This window comes from Urtica dioica, chromosome 1, assembly GCF_054948205.1.
Source record: "Urtica dioica subsp. dioica isolate 48M chromosome 1, U.dioica_male_clone48M_v1_H2, whole genome shotgun sequence".
NCBI lineage: Eukaryota > Viridiplantae > Streptophyta > Magnoliopsida > Rosales > Urticaceae > Urtica > Urtica dioica.
Window position 1 is genome coordinate 6,945,329 of NC_142756.1, and position 18,693 is coordinate 6,964,021.

Genomic DNA, 18,693 nt, shown 5'->3' on the forward strand with positions numbered 1-18,693 from the left:
GAATACTGGTCATTTCAAGCAAATATCATCATCGCTTTTGTTTTATTATTATTATTAATTTTTTTTTTTTTTTTTTTTTTGTGAAGGTAAAAATATCTGTGGCGAATAGTTGTGCACATCGACACACTCAGTCACTATTAAAAAAAATAAATTAAAAATGAAAATGAAAATATTCTTCACCACACCACACCACACCAGTGGGTGACAGTTTGTTTGGAGTCCAAAAATGGCGGCCGCGACGGCTTCCTTGTCCTGCCACCGCCTCGCGCCGCCGATCCCGATCCTCAACCCGCAGCGAATCCTCAAAACAGTCTCTTCTTCTCCTCCTATGATCACTCGCCGGAATCTCCGTCGCCACGTCCGCGTTTCCGTCGCCGAGAACGAGCAGAAACCCTCGGCCGTGGAGTGCGTCGGGACCGGCACCGACGTCGAGTGCTCGATCTCGTCTCCGCCGCCGGAAATGGAGGATCGGCCGCGGAGGAGCGGCGGATTCGGATTCTCGGCGGAGGAGGCGTGGGAGTGGGCGGTGGTGATTTCGCCCTTCTTCTTCTGGGGAACGGCGATGGTGGCGATGAAGGAGGTTCTCCCCAAGGCCGGACCGTACTTCGTGGCGTCGTTCCGCCTCGTTCCCGCCGGATTCCTCCTCGTCGCCTTCGCCGCCTCTCGCGGCCGGCCGTTTCCGTCCGGACTCGCCGCGTGGCTCTCAATCGCTCTCTTCGGTCTCGTCGACGCCTCTTGCTTCCAGGGATTCCTTGCGCTCGGGCTTCAGAAAACCTCGGCCGGTCTCGGCAGTGTAAGTAATGCTCTGAACGCGTTTAAACGAGGAAGCGAGAGGATCAGATCTGTGTTGGTCTGAAGAGTTATATGTCGATTTGTTGTTGCAGGTGATAATCGACTCGCAGCCTTTGACGGTGGCGATACTGGCGGCGTTGCTGTTCGGTGAGTCCATTGGTTTTGTTGGCGCGGCTGGGCTTGCTCTTGGTGTTGTTGGACTTTTGCTTCTCGAGGTAAAACGAAATGGAAATTGATTTTCAGTCGTATCAAAGAAGAGGATTATGAGAATCTTTTATGAGCTGTTAATGAGAGAGTTAGAGTATGAGATCAGAGGATAGAGACTAGCTAAGCAAGCGCGGAATGGAATCATTTCCTTAACAATGGCTACAAACTGAGAATTAGTATTGTTGCAGGATTATTATTATTTCTATTATGAAAGTTTTTTTTGTTGTATTAGCCTAAGATCATCCTGTACAAGAACAACTGCGTGTCTTTTAAAACGGGGACAAAGAGAAAGAGATATATGAACTCGTTCATGAATGATTGAACGGAGTATAGTTGTCTTGGCTATTTCAGCGCGCATATAGCTGTCGGATAGGATAAGTGAGTTATTGGTCTTTAGCTGACACTGAAACAGTGGAGCGTTATAATTCATGGTGTTTATAGGTCTTAGCAACACACATATAGAAGAACTAGTCATGATTCCGTACCGTTCTCTTTTTGCTAAATGCTCTCGGCGTCCGTAGTAAAGAAGAGGACTCCGAGGTTCTTGTATGAGCCGTGAATGAGAGATTCGATTACGAGATCATGGGATAGAGCTTTTGTGTTGATTGCTTTAGGAACAATGCGAGACAAAGTTTTTTTTACCTCTTGCCTTTTCGTTTCACTTCAACTGAGAAATGTTATGATTCTCGATTCCAATGCGGTGGTGTTGTTTGTAGGTGCCTGCACTTATGTTGGACAGCAACTTTTCAGTGTGGGGTAGCGGAGAGTGGTGGATGCTTCTCGCAGCTCAGAGCATGGCAATCGGCACAGTAATGGTCCGCTGGGTTTCCAAGTACTCCGACCCTATTATGGCAACTGGCTGGGTAGGCCTCAAATTATCGTTTTCGTATCTTTGATCGGAATTAGATTAATTAGACTAAAATGTTAGTTTTACTGTAAAGAATGGAAAACATTGATAAAAACCCTTTTGGTTTTGATCTAACAGCACGATCTTCCAGTGATATTTCTTTAACATTCTCCCCCCGAATTTTGTTGACCTTTAATGCATAAGTCAGATGTTTGGCTTATTTGTTGACTGTGATTTTTGCAAGTAGGGAAAGAGAAAGCAGATGCTAGGTGCATTTATAATGAAACTTGGGAGCTCTTGTCCTCTTATTCTTCATTTGTTTCCTAGGATCGTCAATTTTCATGTATTTTAAAGCACCCCTCATCGAACTAATTACGGTTACAAGTATTCTCGCCCTTAAGATCTTAAGATCGACCTGCAAGAGACTAACGCTAGGCAGTTTCATTGCAGCACATGATTCTCGGAGGTTTGCCTCTGATCGCAATCTCCATTCTTAATCATGACAACGCAGTCAGTGGGAATCTTGGGGATTTTACAACGACTGATGTTTTAGCGCTTTTGTATACCTCCATTTTCGGAAGCGCCATCAGCTACGGCGTGTATTTTTACAGTGCAACAAAAGGTATGTATGGGACTTGAAACGCTTATTGTGTTCACATTTCTCCTCAGTTTCGTAAAGTTGCCTTTCTTCCATTTCAGGCAGCCTGACGAAGCTCAGCTCCCTTACATTTCTAACACCGATGTTTGCTTCGGTATTCGGGTAAGGAAGGTCATTAAGCGAACAACTGCTGGTACAGGTTTTTCTGTGGCTTTTTTACTGATGTTTCTTTCCTCTTCACCTCCCTTCAGATTTCTGTATTTCGGTGAGACTTTTTCGACTCTGCAACTAGCTGGTGCGATCATTACTATCGGCGCAATATACATGGTTAACTACAAGGAAATCAAGGAATAGAAACGGATAAATTTTGGCGAATTGAAAACATTCAACTGGTGCTGATTGGAATCTCGGAGCTGCTGTTGGCTCAGATTCTACGAGACTTTGACCCAGTAAGCTTATGGAATCTTGAGTACACTCCTCCGGCGAAACACATATGCTCATAGCAGAGCAGTGGGGTAGTGTAGGTAAGCGCATCAGATCCATAATCCCATATACTCGGGTTTAATCCTCGGCACTAGCGAACAATGCACTTGCAAAATTGTATGATCAAGAAAGTAAATATGTTAATACAAACTGTAATTTGCACACCGATTACAATGTCAATGTATTATGTATGGCTCAGAGAGTGTTCTTGGGTTTGTAATTAAAGTAGAGTTGTATCTCAGGAAAATCCAATTTCACATTGTGGTGGTTGAGTTGACCTAAATTCCACACACACATTAAAAAAAAAAATGTACAACGACTGAAAGTACAAGCAGCAAATGAACTGGCTTCTGATTTGAAATTGGTTGCAAGTGTGCAACAACCGTACAATTTAACAAACACAAAGAAAGAAAGAAAAAGTTAATGCAACCACCAGAATCCATAAACAAAAAATAAATCAACGAAATTACGAAACCCCGGTTGGTTAAACTAACTACCGAGTGGAATCCGCGGCAACCGCAGGAGCTGGGTATAGCCCTTTAGCAGCGCCGAGTCGGCCACGACCGATCCCAGACTCTCTCTTCTTTGCTCCGGCGCCGCACAGCCTGTCGTCCTCTCTCGATCTCGACGTCCAACAATCCGTGGAATCAGCGGAGTTTGGCTCCCACGAGGAAGGCGAGAGACCCCAGTTCCCGCCGCTGAGCTGTCCGTTGCTCCCGCCGGCGACAAAGCTGTTGCTTCCGGACGATTCTTGGTCCTCTCCGACGGCATCCACAGCCGTTCCTCCTCCCCTTCTGACGGTGACGTACTTGTGGAAACTCGGCTCCGTTAGGTCATCATCGCAGCCGATCTCCGACTCCAAGAACGGGTCTTTGGGTCCTCCCAAGTTGTTGTAGGTCTTGCTGTACTGTTCCTCCGAGAAAGTAGAGGAAGAACCGCTGTTGCTGTTGTTGTTGTTGAGGTCCGCCACGGCCTCGAGGATCGAGCAGGCTTTTCCGACGCAGGCCGGGAGAGTCACCGGCGCCGGCGTCGGAGCGTTCTTCTGGTGGAAGTTGTTGATGTCCTCGAGGAGGAGCCGGGTGTAGGACGGGGTCGAGTTCATCGCCTCCGAGTTGAAATCGAAGTCCCGGGACCGCCTCGCCGATCTCGTCCTCGTCAAGCTCTGTGGCTTGGTGTCGATCACCACCGTCGTCTCCACCGTCGCTGCTTGTTGTTGTGTCTGTTGTTTGTTGCTTCGGTGACTCGTCCCTGAATTCGGCTTCTGAACCTGAACCTGTGCACGTTATCGAATTAGTTCTCCATTCGATTCGAAACGGAGATGTGAAGGACGAATCGATTATTATTTTACCTCGTCGTTGAATCCCTCGGATTCTCTCCTGCCTCTGCTCTGCGAACGATTCGAGTCGATCTCGCTCAGCGGGTTCCTCCTGAACGGCGAGATCTCGGCCTTCCTCGACGAGCTTCTGCTGAGGATCGGCGGCTCCGGCTTCGCCTTCGCCGGAGACTGGGCGCGAGGCGACGCGGCGTTTCTCTTCACCAATACCCTCTTCACCGTCCCGGTCGCCGAATCTCCGCCGCTCACTGTGGCCGGCACCGACACCATTTTCCCAGGCCTCGAGATACTCGCCGGGGCGGCGGCGGCTGCGACGGAGGAGTCCGGCGGAGAAGGATCGGCGTTGCGGCGCCCCGGGGAGCGGCTGACTCGGCGCTCCCTGCTGGAAGAGCGCTGAGAGTGATGGTGGTGATCGCTCTCCCTCTCTCGCTCCCGGCTCGGAGTCCTCCGCCGCCGCCCCTGCGGCGACGGAGAGTGACGGCGCCGCTCGCGGACGCGCTTCTCCGACGCGGTGTCATCCGTCGCCGGAGTCTCGCTCTTCCCGGAAGCCTCCTCGGCGGCGGCGCTGTCGAAGTCGAAGCTCCGCTTGGATCCGGAGTATCTCCTTCCGGCGGAGGACGAAGCGGCTTTGCCGGAGGAGCTCCGGCTGAGCCGGCCGCACTGGATCAGGATCGCGTCCACCTCCTCTTTGGTACAGCTCGATGTACGGATCTGAGCCGCGGAAGCCACCGCCGCCGCCGGGACCGCAACCTCGGAGTGCTCATCGTGCTCCGACGCCGGATCCGGATTCGAACTCGAACTCAAACTCTGCTTCGCGTTCCGGTCCCTTTCGTCATGGCTCTTCCGGTGCTTGATGAGGAAGACCTCCTTCTTTGCCGGCGCAGCGGATTCGTGTTCATCGACTGGTTTTTGTTGTTGTTGCTCTTGTTGTTGTTTTCTGGGCTTGGTCTCCGGTTTCGGATCTAGAACCGGTACGACCACGGTGCTCGCTTGTGCCGTGGAAGACAAAGCGACGCTGAAAGTATTGAGCACAGAAGAAGGATTACGAGGAACAGTCGTAGCCGAAGAAGATGAAGAAGAGGTTTTTTTCGTGCTAAGACAAGCACCCATTGTTGAAGAAGAAGAAGAACGAGGTTTCTAAAATTGAAAAAAAAAACGAGGGTTTTGAATAAGAGAAAGAGAAAGACGAGAGTTTGGAGGAATTTTAAATTATAACGGATAAGGGATGTGTGGGTTTGTTTGCCCGAGGAAACATTTCAAAATAAAATGAGAGCCGTTTGTGTTTGGGTTTGGGGGGTTTTTAGACGGAGAGAGAGAGAGAGGAATTCAAATTGAGAGGAATAGAGCCGTTAGATTGGGAAAAGCTGGAGAGATCTTCATTAATCTTTTTTACCACCACTACGTCTCTTCTCAGACTGACGACCATGGTTCTGATTCTGAACCACCCACCGCACTAAACTTCAATCTTTTACCTATTTTTAATGTTATTATTTATCATTAAATTAATGAGCCAAATTAACCTCTGTTTTTTTTTTTAATTTAATCTTTTGTTTGTATTTGTAGTTTTGTAATATTCTCACCATTCCCAAAACACTATTTCTCGATTGTGGCATCTTTGTGATGTTCTTTATTGCGTTTAGAATTTTAAATTTTGTAACGGCTATTGCATAATGCATGTTAGTTAACAACTTAAGATATCCCTGATGTAAAAAAAAATGTTAAAACTTAAAAGTAATTCGTGAGATTTTCTGAATGATATTTTTTTTAACTCGGTTTTCAAATGATTTTAAGTATTCTATTTTATCAAATTTGAACATGATGCCGGATGATTTGGGATTGTTTAATTGATTCTAAAATAGCGCTATGAATGAGCTGTTTATAGATATTTATTTTACATTTAATTTGTCGCATAGATGTTTAAAGTTTCGGTTAAAGTGAACTTTTCGGATTATATACAAAAGGTTGTATTACGAAAAAACAATTAGCATCTATTACAGTAGATATTAGAATAGATCCATGGTCAAATTTTGAAACATGCTTAGATTTATGTGTCATAATCAGATCTTGGAATTCGTAATCTATATCAGGAGGTAACCCCATTTAATCAACGACCTACCCTTTAATTATAGTTGTAGACAATTACAACAAAAATTCCTTTGGTATTTTTCAATTATTATATCGATTGACAATATCTTTGACTATTTTTTTTAACTACGTTTCTTTCTTCGACTAATTTAAGGCTTTGTTTTGTAGGAATGAGAGAAAAAAAAATGTATAGATTAAATAAGAGGGAAGAGAGAAATGAAAATGATAGATTATAAATTTTTAAAAAGTTGTTTGGTATAGTGTGAGAAAATATTAGAATCCATCCTTTGTTTGGTATACTAGAGAAAAATGACTAGTGTTTTGTATATTAAAATTACTAAATTGCCATTATATTTGTATAATAATTAGAATATTAAATGTTATATTTGTAATAATCTTTCATTTTTTGTTTCCATCATTCACAATCCTTCCAATTTAGAAAGAATTGTTTTGTGTGGGTCCCAAGGAAAAGAATTCATCATAATCTTTTCAATTTGTTTTCTTTCCTCTTTACCAAACAAGATAATGAATTTATTTTCACAAAAAAATCTCTCCATGTCAATCCATTCTTCTAATTTTCCTCCTACTAAACAAGGCCTAAATGTTTAGAAATCTAACGTCTCTTGTTTCTTTTCTTCTGCTCAACATACTCATATTTTCTTTTTTTTTTTTTCTTTTAAGCAAATCCTACTACTAAGTCCTCCTAAATGGAATACGAAATAAAACTACTATAGATTTTTTTTTTTTTAAAGGGACTTAAAAGTTAAAACTAATATAGACTTAAAGATGACACTATTCATCCTCCAAACAAATACCCCCTAAAAATAACTTTTTGTCGAGAGAATCCTGCAGCGGAAAACTTGAGGTTGAAAAACAACTTTATATTTAATTTCTAAAATTTGGCACTTGAGGCTTAAGGCGAACCTCATGAGAAACAAGCACAAGCCTCTGAACTAGGGATTGAAATACCGGGGAAACAACTTAATATTTTAATTTCAATCCTCGCATTGAACCACCATCTTATCATATGAATCTACAAAGTGGAAAGGCAATTTCAAATCCAAATCCACGAAAAGTCGACACATTGATCAATACCCCTGTGCTTCTTTGTATGGGTTGTGCCGAAATCACAATGACAAAGCCTTTCTGAATCCCAAATGATAGCTTCAATGTCGATGCAATTCTAATACGCAGCACATCTAACTTGTAAAGTTCTAATCGAGGCCGATTCCATCGTATTATGAAACAGTCTTGTTTATGAACAGATCTCATCACATCCCAAACGACAACTTAAAAAATGATTTCAAAGCGTTTTTAAGCATATTTGATCGTATTTCTGTTTTCTTATAGATACGTAAAACTACTGGCAAAAACTTCAAAATAAAACTACTTGAAATTTGAAGCTCTTTCTCGTATAAGATATACTAACCACCACGACCTCACCTCGGACGCATATATGTACACACACTCGAGAGCCCAATTTGGGAGAAAGAATAATAAATAAGTCCAAAACCGAAACTCTGGGGTGATAAACTCGGATCTGATCGGACCGAGAGTTGATTCCCAAGTGTCTCTCTCCCCAAACTTTGGAACGGTCTTCTCTTTGAAAAATGTGTCCCTTCCACGGCCAACTGTTATGGCTAATAAGAGAGAGCTGTCAATCCAACAGCGAAAAAAAAAAAGCAACGAACTTTTCTATTTAGCAAGGTCTTTACTCAAACTAACATCCTCCGCCAAAACTTCTTCAAGAATAGTCACTCCATTGTCCAATTTCCCCAAAAACCTGGCAAAGAAATAATCCCAAGACTCCTCGTTAACATACCCGCTCGACATCGCGACGAAAAGAACCCGCTTCACCTCTCTCTTCTTCCCCGCCACGCAAAGACCCTCGATGAGCTTCTCGTAAGTCGCCTTGTTGGGCCCGCACCGATTCGCCGCCATCTCTTCGAGGACCCCGATCCCTTCCTCGGGCTTCCCGATCCCACAGAACCCGGCGATGAGCGAGCCGTACGTGAACGAGTTCGGTCGCAGCCCAAAGCTCACCATCTCGTCCCACACCCTCGCGGCCTCGGAAAGCTCGCCGGCCTCGCACATCCCCGCCACGAGCGTGTTGCAGGTCAACAAGCTCGGCCTCGACCCCTTCGCGAGCTCGTCGAACAAAACCCTCGCCTCCGTCGTTTTCCCGGTTTTGCAAAGCCAGTGAACGAGCGTGCTCGCGATCGCGTTGTCCGCGGCGCACCTCCCACGCAACAGACCCTTGTAGAGGAAACAAGCTTCCTCGACTTTCCCGTTCTCGCAGAGCACGTCGATTAGCTTGCAAGTCAGAGCCGGGCTCGGGGCGTCGGAATTCGTCCCCGCCCTGAGCATGTCCTCGAAGAGCCCGAGCGCCTCGCCGGGCTTGTTCTCCTTGCAGTACGCGAGGATCATGACCGAGTACGTGACGTGGTTCGGCGGGACTTTGTTCTCTTCCATCTCGTCCATGACTCGGATCGCGTCGCTGAATCTCCCGTTTTTTATGTACCCGTCCATCAGGATCGTGTAGGCCGTCGCGTCCGGGACCCACCCGCGGTCGAGAATCTCCGCGAAAGCCTTCTCGGCTCCGTCCATGTCGCCTCGGGAGACGAAGCCACCGACGATGGTCGTGTACGTGACCACGTTCGGGACCATTCCCATGGACGGCATTTCGTCGAGCACCTTGTGCGCGCCTTCCAAGTCGCCCTTTTCGCAGAAGGCCTTGATCAAGATGTTTCCGGTGACCACGTTGGGAGCGACCCGGAACCTCGATTGGCATCCCCCGAAGACCCACTTCACCATTTCGTGCTTCTCGTTCTGGACCAGAGCGAGCAAAACGCAGTTCAGCGACCGGACCGTCCTGTGGACCCCGCGAAACCTTTCCATCTCCACGAAGGTTCTGAGGGCTCGCTCGGGGTCGCCGGCGAGGCCGTAGCTGCGGATGACGGTGATGAAGAGGTGCTCGTGGCAGACGATGCCGGAGCGTCGGAGGTCGGAGAGGAGAGGCTCGACGGCGGAGAAGGCGCGGCTCCGGGCGAGGCGGCGGATGATGGCGAGGTAGGTCTGGTAGGTGTGCCGGAATCCGGGGTGGTGTTCGCCGGCGTAGCGGAAGATTTGGAGAGCGAGGTCGAGGTTTTGGTGGTAGCTCAGCATTGAGATCAGCTCCTTCGTAGGGAGTTTCAGTGGCCATCTCTTTATCGGCGGAGCTCGTGGCAATGGTGGTAGTGATGGTGCCTCTGCGCAGAATGAGCGACTCGCCGCCGCGGCGATAGGCTTCGGGAGGCGTAGGCTTCGGAACATGGTGACGGTGGTGCTTTCTCTAGGACATTATATCAAACCTCCGATATTTTGTAATTCAATATATTTGTAGGCTCTTTAAAGAAAAATCTGACTTTTTTTTTTTATTTTTATATAAAACGATAATTAGAAATGATATCTATTTGGCATAATTAGAAAAGAGAAATTTGATAAGTATGTGTTAATAGATGAAATTAGGATTATGAGCCGATAATATCAAAAATTTGATTTATATATGTGTATCTTTATTAATCAGGGCAAAAATTTGTTGTCTAATGGGAAAAAATAATGATTAGGACAAAAAAAAAAAAAAAAAAAAAAACTAACGCTAATAAATGAAATTATCTTTCATTCCTAAGTTTCTTAATTTATTTTACATAGATAAGTTACTATTAGTTACATAACTTTATTACACGTTTTGTATTGTTTTATATCATAAGATTCAATATTTAAGGTCTTTTTAGATTTTTCATCGAAAAAATGTTGTATTTTGAAGATTTATGTAGCCTGTCACATTTAGACATTCCAGGTCCTTGCTCGAGTGGAATATGTGGCCTACCGTCTCGAGCTACCGCCAAAGGCTACGACACATCTCCAGGGCCGGCCCAAACTCACCGGGAGCTCTAGGCGATTCAATATTTTGGGGTCCTATAATACTAATAAAAATTTAAATTTTCAGGGTAAAAATATAATTTTTTTAGAAAATGGGCCAAAAGTGTAAATTTTTAGAGTTTAAAATGTAAATTTTCTTAAAAATAAGCAAAAAGTGTAAATTTTTTTAGGTCCATCCACATATGGAGCCCTAGGCCTGGGCCTAGCCCGCCTTAGCTCAAGGCCGGCAGTGCACATCTCGTATTTCATGTGTCGCAGCTTAAGCGAGCACTCCGAGGTACGTCGGTCGAGCCTGTCTGAACTCCCACGCTCAGCTTCGAATTTGGAGCTCGGGGTTGTTTTCTCACGAGTACACTTGGGCAAGATGACTCTTTGGGCGGCTGAGTGATGATAAGCCTCCCAGAACAATTTTTGTGAATACAACTTGCGGACAATGTGACTCTTTGGGCGGCTGAGTGATGTTAAGCGTCCAATCAGATTGAAATGAAGTGAGTATGATAGAAGAGATTAGAAGTGTGGGTCACACGCTTATAATGAGCATATTACTCAAATACTAAATTGATGTGTGACATTATAACAAGAAAATAGGATCCTCTCCAAAATGAATTCAGATCTTCTGTTTTTTTTGTTGTCTTATTTGGTATCCCTCCAATCAAAATAAACCTTTCTAAAAATAAAAATAAAAATCAAAATAAACCAATTTAGTTATTTTAATTTATTTTTAAATAAATATAAATTATTAATTAAATAAAATAATGGCATGTCTTATTTTGATAGAAGATTGAGCTGACACCAAAATGAGAGAAACGATCCGAGTTCCTCCAAAAGTAGGAGAGCACTGACTCTATCCAAATTCCGATGGCTATTTATACCTCTTTCATTATCAATACCGATTTCATTTTCTAATTCCACTAAATATTTCTGTTAGATTACATCAAGAAGTAAGGTTCTTATCATGATACAAGTCCAATCAAGCTTCTGAAGATATTCTGATTGATAAATCTCTCCTGCTGAGAGACAATATTAACCTTGGAAAGTTGAGAGCTTTAGATGTACGCCTTTAAAAGTTTCAATTTTTATTCATAACTCTGTAGAACTGAAGTAGTAGAGCCGAAGCCGTGAAATAGCAGGCGGGTATTTTCTTGAAATGAACTTTTTTATAAAGGCGTATAGCTAAACTTCTTCAACAACTTCAGCCCTTAATATATATCCTTCTGCCACAATAGGGTTTCTCTTCTTGTGTCTCACTCTTCCTTGCTCTGCATACTATGTTCGAGGGGCGCGACGAATCGAGACTTGGCCGGCTCTTCGTTTTTCGATCTATTCAAAGTAAACTCTTGGGTTCAAAGCCCGATTGGGATTGTATCAAAGAGTCTCTCTTGATTTCCCCACTCGACATTGCTAGTGAAAGAGCTCGCGTCAAATCTCCCTCCTCCCCCGACTCTCTAAGCCTATTATAAAGCAATGCACAAGTAAGCTTCTCGGGAACGAATCCCTTTCTCAGCATCTCTATCACAATCCTCAAGCCATCTCTCGCTCCTTCGTTCCCGCAGAACCCTCTCACGAGCGAGCCGTAGGTGAGAGAGTCGGGCTCGACGCCCTTCTTCGCCATGGACTCTCGCATCAGCTTCTCGGCCTCGCCCGGCTCGCCTTCCTCGCAAATCCCCTCGACGAGCGAGTTGTAAGTCGAGAGGCTCGGAACCGAGACCCGTTCGTGCTCTTCAAATAGCTTCCTCGCATCCTTCGTGTTCCCGCCCTTACAAAGCCAGCTTATGAGCCCGCCACACACGGCGTCGTCCCAGAAATGGATGTTCTTCAGAAACCTTCGCCACAGAGAGAGAGCTTCCTCGAGCTTCCCTTGCTCGCAAAGCGCGTCGATGACCTTGAGACACAACGCCGAGCTCGGCGTGTACTTCCCGTAATCTATCATGTCCGAGAGCAAGCTGAGCGCTTTTTCGGGCATGTTCTCGCTGCAATACGCCGAGATCATGATATCGTACGTGGCTTCCATCTTCGGAATCCATTTCTCTTCCATCTCGTCCATCACTTTCTCCGCCTCGCTTAGCCTCCCTTGCTTGACATACCCGTCCATCAACGCGGTGTGGGCCCCGGCGTCAGGTTCCAACCCGCGAGCCGAAATCAGATCGAAAACCCGCTCGACGTTGACCCAGTCCTTCTCCGAAACATGGGCCTTCATGAGCGTCACGTAACAAACCACGTTCGGCACTAAACCAAGCTTAGGCATTTCGTCGAGCAGGTTAAGCGCACCTTCAAAATCGCCTTTCTTGCACATCAGCTTCATCAAGATATTACCCGTGAAAGCATTCGGAACCACGCCGAAGCTTTCTTTACTCTTCTCGAAAACACTCCAAGCCGAATCGTAAAGCTCGTTCTGAATCAGAGCGTTCAACAGACTGTTCAGAGACCGAGCCGATCTCTTAACGCCCTCGAAGTTTTCCATCCTTAGAAAAGTTTCGACGGCCTTCTCGGGAAGCCCGGCGAGGCCGTAGCTTCTGATGACAGCGATGAAGGCGAACTCGCCGCACTTGAGGCCGGAACGTTGGAGGTCGTCGAGGAGGGAATCGACAGCGTGGAAAGCGCCGAATCTGGAGAGCCGTCGGATGATGAAGAGGTAAGTGTCGTAGGTATGGGAAAATCCGGAGCGAGATTCGCCGGCGTAGTGGAAGATTTGGAGAGCGAGTTCGGGGTTTTCTTGGCGGGAGAGGATCGCGAGGAGGCTCGTCGAGTCGAGGTGTTTCGGCCACGGGTTTATCGGCGGATTTTTTATCGGAGACGGCGGTGGTTTGGCTGCCTTGTTCAGTGACCGACTGGCCGCTCCGGCGGCGATGCTGTGGAGTTTGAGGAGACGGTTTCGTAACATGCCACGCTCTATTTTTTATTTTTTAGAAATTTCAGTTTGAGACGGCACAAAATTATACCTATGTTACGCGATAAAAATTAAAAATTTAGAAATTATTTGCCGTACTAGTTTTAGCAATGCACCACCCGCTAATGATTTTAAAATATTATAGTGATAATGTCAAAGTAAAATTGGTAGAGATTAATTTATGGTATCAAGCTTATTAAACAATTGACATTAAAGAAATCAATAATTAAAAAAAAACTCTTAAAAGTCGCGAATAAATAATAAAATGTAAAAAAATTATTTTGTATATTGATTAGACTTTCATGGATAAATAAAACTTGTGTTCGTTTTCAATGAAATATGGAGACACATATAAGGTGAAGGTGAAGGGAAATAAATATAAAAAAAAAAAAAAAAAGAATTTAATAAAGAAAATATAAAATTATTTAAAGAGATATATATATATATATATATATATATATATATATATATATAATAACATATTCTCAAAATAATGTATGTTATTGGTCGATAAGGAATCTACCGGAATGTAAGACTGTCGTGTACAACACTACCAAGGTACGTCATTTCTCATTGTTTGTTCATCACGAGAACGATTGAAAGAAATAAAAATTAACGTGGGTTTTATTTTTTCAACAGATTAATCCTTTGACGACAAAACCAAGCTTTACACGTCAATCTTTGAGGAGCGAGATCGACACTGATTCGTTGCCATCATCGTGGAGTAGTATAAACGAACCCATTGGAATTTCGAAGGACGATGCATTTTCCAGAACCGGATTGTTGGAAGAAAATCAAAACAACAACCGATAACAACTGATAAAAGTGACTACTTGTGGTACTCACTTAGATAGGGGTTTATAAAATTAATAAATTAAATAACAATTTCTTTAGCTAATTGATATTGTATTCTTTACATGGACTAAGAAAGAAACTCTTTATGTTAAACTCGACAGCCTTGATATCCAAGGCCGAAGCGTCCGTCTAGTTACCATAGAAACAAAGAAGCGTTGAGAGAGGTAAGCATAACATAGGATATCATTTGTTTAAATCATTGTTCATCCATTTATAAAAAGAAACTAAATCAATAAAAATGAAAGCTTTGAAAAGCTGAAGCATGATACAATCTAAAAGACACTAAATTAAAATAATTAAAATCCGATACAATTTGTTGGTTCATCGTCTTAAATCTGTGTAACATCGACATATGCTTAATAATTTTTCCCCTGCATTTATTTTATTATTGTAAATATCCTATTTCAAACAGGTTATCCCATAATGATGTCTCGGTAAAATAGCTTAAAGTTGAAGATTCAATAAAAAAAAAATCTATTTAGCGCAAAGACTGCATTGAAAATTTTCTAGGCAAGACACATTGGTTCAAAATGCCCACAAACATGGTCTCCGAAGATAAAAATCAAGAGAAAAATAATATCTACAGTGAAGTCTAACTTTTGGCTCTTTTAATCTATCTATATTTTTCAGTATAATTAGCTCTAATAAAAAAAAATTTCTTCTTCATTTGCCAAATGCCAATGCATGTATTTAAATAATTTAATTTACAAAGTCTCCACAATTATTTTTCAGCTTTGATTTGAACCTTTTGTCCCACAACACTTTAACTTAATTATATTAGCCAAATAATCTTTATTAATATAAATTGTACATTCTAATAAGTCTTATTAACCACGTGCGTAACGTGTGTGTATATATATATATATATATATATATATATATATATATATATATTTTTGAGGGTTGAGAATCTTCAAAATGAGGGCTCTCGTTAGAATAGGGTCAAGCGGCTATATAGCCAAATAGAACTTAAGTTTTTACAAAATAGTCATAGTTTGTCAACTATAAGCAAACTAGCCTAAGTAAGATTAAGCTTAAGTAAGATTAATCTAGACTGGATTAAATTTAATCCCAACGAACTATAAAGACAGAATGTAAGCTTTATGAAGGCTGGATTAAAATTAATCGAGGCATGATTAAAAATCGTAGTACTCTCAATTGGCTATTTTGCTATACCTAATGAAAATATGGCTATTTTGCAAAAGTCATAGTTTGAATTGGCTACTTCATATCATTTTTCCGTTAGAATAAATGGCCTTTAAACCTTGAGAATCCTCAAAATAAAGAGCGGTGCTAAACATCATCGATCAGCGGCTGAAATACAAGTGGGATCCACCTGCATGTGGGACCCACCCTGTATTTCACATCAGCCGTCGCTGATGAAAATCATTACCGACCTGGTTTTGTTGACACATACTGATTGTAGCGTAGCGTAGTGTCCAAAATTTCTTCGGTAAAGAATAGTTTTTAATTACTCAGAGGTAAAGGGTATTTGGTATAACATCAAATTTGTATACAAGGAAAGCTGTGATTATTATGTTAACAACGACTGGCCTGGTTTCTTGATAGCATTGTAAAAGATGACCAGTTTAAACAGGAATGGACGAGACCGGTGTGAGTTTGCAACACCGGTAAAAAGAACAATGCAAAATTTTCCAGAGAAATGGATAAAATAAAAAATAAAAAAAATAAAAATAAAGAAATATCACCAGTAATCCCCACAAGAACAAGCTCCGTCCTTGAAGTGATGAAACCGGTTCGAATCTCTCACGATAATCTCCCTCTCGGTGACCTTCGAGATGAGCTTGGTCGCGCTGTGGCAATCGCCGCAGACCCTCAGGTTCTTGAATATCCTGATGGTGGTCCCCGCGGGAGTGGCCACGAGGCCGTACGCGATGGCGAGCCTCTCGCTGTGGGCCCACAGAATCTGCTCCTTCTCGTCCTCTTCCACGTCCTGCAACACGAACCCGTGATCCGGGACGTACCCGAGGTTCTTGATCTTGGCGTTCACGATGGCCAGCTCGTCCCGAATCTCGTCGTGCCTCGGGTGATCCTCGTTGTTCCCCGTGTAGAACACGTCGACCTTCTTCCCGATCTCTATCGAGCTCCACCCGGGGACTTTCCTCAGCCCCTTTTCCCTCGCCCGAGCCCTGACCTCGTCCACGAACTCCCAATTCCCGGAATTCGCGTACACGTTCGATGCGAGGACGTAGTACCCGACGTTCCCCGGGTCGGCCTCGAAGAGCCGCTCCGAGGCGAGCTTTCCCAGCTCGGCGTCCCCGTGGATTCTGCAGGCTCCGAGGAGCGCGCCCCAGAGAGAGGCGTCGGGTTTCACGGGCATGCTTTTGATGAACTCGTGCGCTTCTCCGAGCCGGCCGGCCCGGCCGAGCATGTCGACGATGCAGCCGAAGTGCGTGTGGCTCGGCTCGATCCCGAACTCCTCTTTCATCGCGCGAAAGCATCGCTTGCCTTCTTCGACGAGGCCCGAGTGGCTACAAGCCGTGAGAAGGGCGGTGAAGGTCACCCGGTCGGGCTTCACGGCCTCGACGCGCATTTCGTCGAACAGCTTCAGGGCTTGCTCGGCGTGCCCGTGCACTCCGTGGCAGAATATCACGGCGTTCCACGGGACCGAGGTTTTTCGCGGAATTTCATGGAATAGTGACGTGGCGTCGGCGAGCCGACCGCATTTTCCGTACATGTCGACGAGGCAAGTCCCGACGAAGACGTCCGAGTCGAGCCGGGTCTTGATCGCTTGCCCGTGAATCTTCATCCCTTGTTGGAGCGCTCCGAGATGGGAATACGCCGGCAAAATGCTGACCCAAGTCCCTTGGTTCGCGGTCACGCCCGAGCATTGTTCCATTTTTTTGTACGCTTCGACCGCCTCGCTCGCGAGCCCGTTCTGCGCGAGGCTGATTATCAGCGTGTTCCACGTGATCGTGTCTTTTCTCGGGAGCCCTTCGAAGACGAGGCGTGCGTGGTCTATCGCACCCGATTTCGCGTACATGTCGACGATTGCGTTTCCGATGGGAACGTCTTCGAAGAGCCAGCCTCTCCTCAGAACGAATCCGTGGACCGGCCTGGCCTTTCGAAGATCGGCTAACTGGGCCGCCACGGAAGCCAGACTCAAGGCCGTCAACATATCGGGTTCGACTCCGATTCTATGCATCTCGGTCAAGAACCCGAGCGCGGCGACCGGATCATCGTTCTGTTCACACGCGGCGATTATAGAGTTCCACGACACCAAGTCCCTCGCGACCATCCGATCGAACACCCTTCGAGCGTTGTCCAAAAGGCCGAACTTGGCGTACATGTTGATCAGCGCGTTCGACACAAACAAGTCGAATTCCAGACCTCGCTTCACGCAGTACAAATGAACGAGCGCTCCGTTCAAGGCATCGTCCGATTGAGCACAGACGGTTAAAACGCTCGCGACGGTCACGGGATTCATACTCTCGCCCTCCAACCTCATTTCGCTCAACACCTCTAACGCCTCTTTGGCGTTCCCGTTCTGGCAAAACCCCGAGATCATCGCGTTCCAAGATCCAACGTCTCTCACGGGCATTTCGTCGAACAGCTCTCGTGCGATGCCGACGAGGCCAAACCTCGTGTACATGTGGACCAAAGACGCGGCCACATAGATATCCCAATGCAAACCCAGCTTCAAGACCTTACAGTGCATCTTTTTCCCATCGGACAAGTCTCTACAGGCTTTCAAAACCGGAGGGAAAGTATAGCCGTTGGGTTGAAGACCCGACGTGAGTGTGAAGTCAGCGAAGCAATCCAAAGCTTCGCGCGAGCGAGAGGTGCGTACGTAAGCAGATATCATGGAGTTCCACGTGTAAATGTCCTTGTCGGGTATTTTGTCGAAGGTACGGCGAGAGAGCGAGAGGTCGCCGAGGAAAGAGTAAGCGTTGACGAGTCTGGTGGAGAGAAATAAGTCGTTGATCTTCCCTGAAACTACGAGAAGTGCGTGAAGACGTTTCGCGAGGCAGAGTCTTGTGCAAGATTCGAAGAGAAGGTTGAAACTGATATTTTCCATTCTCATTCTTGGAAGAAGTTCGACTCAGAACCAACGAGCCGTGGGGTTTGAGAGAGAAAGGAAGAGCGGAGATTTGGAACTGGAGAGATGTGACTTCGTTCACAGCTTTGATAAGTTGCAAAACATTTTGTTTTACATTCATGTTAGAACTTTATTTGTTTCATTCGAGTATAATTATCATCATATACCTTCGGACATTCGAACTTTATTTAGTTTATTATTCAGTACAGTTTTGACACAGGTACTCGATCATAGTTGCCATAAAAAATAAAAATAAAAGAAAATAAGCACTCGATCATAATTCACAAGTCATAACACATATGAGTTTGGTTTCTATACGTAAATATCATAAATTTGAAAATTATGATTTTATAGACCTAAATACCCTTAAAATAATTGACTATTAAAATATTGATATTTGATATCAAAATTCTGATTTTACGCTATCAAACGGATATATTAATGGGGTATTTTTATTAAAAAAAATATTAATACCGATTATTAATTGTGCATAGGATTTTATTTGTATACTGCTTATCGATGAGTACATTGATAAATATTGTTTCTATTTGTTTTTTTTATTAATTGATATCCTATAAAGAAAAAAATGATACTTGCTACTAATTGTATCAGTGGAATTTTACTG

The 18,693-nt window shown here is 44.4% G+C and overlaps 5 protein-coding genes across 5 annotated transcripts; 1 reads left to right on the forward strand and 4 right to left on the reverse strand.

Moving 5' to 3' along the window:
* Positions 1-108: 108 nt before the first annotated feature.
* LOC149406865 (nodulin MtN21 /EamA-like transporter family protein) lies at positions 109-3,125 on the forward strand. The gene is made up of 6 exons (XM_089609403.1): positions 109-793; positions 885-1,007; positions 1,716-1,862; positions 2,297-2,468; positions 2,546-2,606; positions 2,696-3,125. The coding sequence occupies exons 1-6, from the start codon at positions 227-229 to the stop codon at positions 2,796-2,798; spliced, it is 1,173 nt and encodes a 390-aa protein (XP_089465529.1). The 5' UTR covers positions 109-226; the 3' UTR covers positions 2,799-3,125.
* Positions 3,126-3,247: 122 nt separating this feature from the next.
* Positions 3,248-5,674, reverse strand: LOC149406866 (uncharacterized protein At1g65710-like). Its single transcript, XM_089609378.1, has 2 exons — positions 4,276-5,674; positions 3,248-4,200 (listed from the first exon to the last, which is right to left on the reverse strand). Exons 1-2 carry the CDS (start codon positions 5,368-5,370, stop codon positions 3,421-3,423), a joined length of 1,875 nt encoding a protein of 624 aa, XP_089465504.1. The 5' UTR covers positions 5,371-5,674; the 3' UTR covers positions 3,248-3,420.
* A 1,668-nt stretch (positions 5,675-7,342) lies between these two features.
* Positions 7,343-9,718, reverse strand: LOC149406867 (uncharacterized). The gene has a single exon (XM_089609420.1). The coding sequence runs from the start codon at positions 9,655-9,657 to the stop codon at positions 8,041-8,043; it is 1,617 nt and encodes a 538-aa protein (XP_089465546.1). The 5' UTR covers positions 9,658-9,718; the 3' UTR covers positions 7,343-8,040.
* A 1,872-nt stretch (positions 9,719-11,590) lies between these two features.
* LOC149406868 (small ribosomal subunit protein mL103 (rPPR7)-like) lies at positions 11,591-13,147 on the reverse strand. The gene has a single exon (XM_089617892.1). The coding sequence runs from the start codon at positions 13,145-13,147 to the stop codon at positions 11,591-11,593; it is 1,557 nt and encodes a 518-aa protein (XP_089474018.1).
* A 2,314-nt stretch (positions 13,148-15,461) lies between these two features.
* Positions 15,462-18,218, reverse strand: EMB2758 (Tetratricopeptide repeat (TPR)-like superfamily protein). Its single transcript, XM_089625589.1, has one exon. It carries the CDS (start codon positions 18,051-18,053, stop codon positions 15,714-15,716), a length of 2,340 nt encoding a protein of 779 aa, XP_089481715.1. The 5' UTR covers positions 18,054-18,218; the 3' UTR covers positions 15,462-15,713.
* Positions 18,219-18,693: the final 475 nt, after the last annotated feature.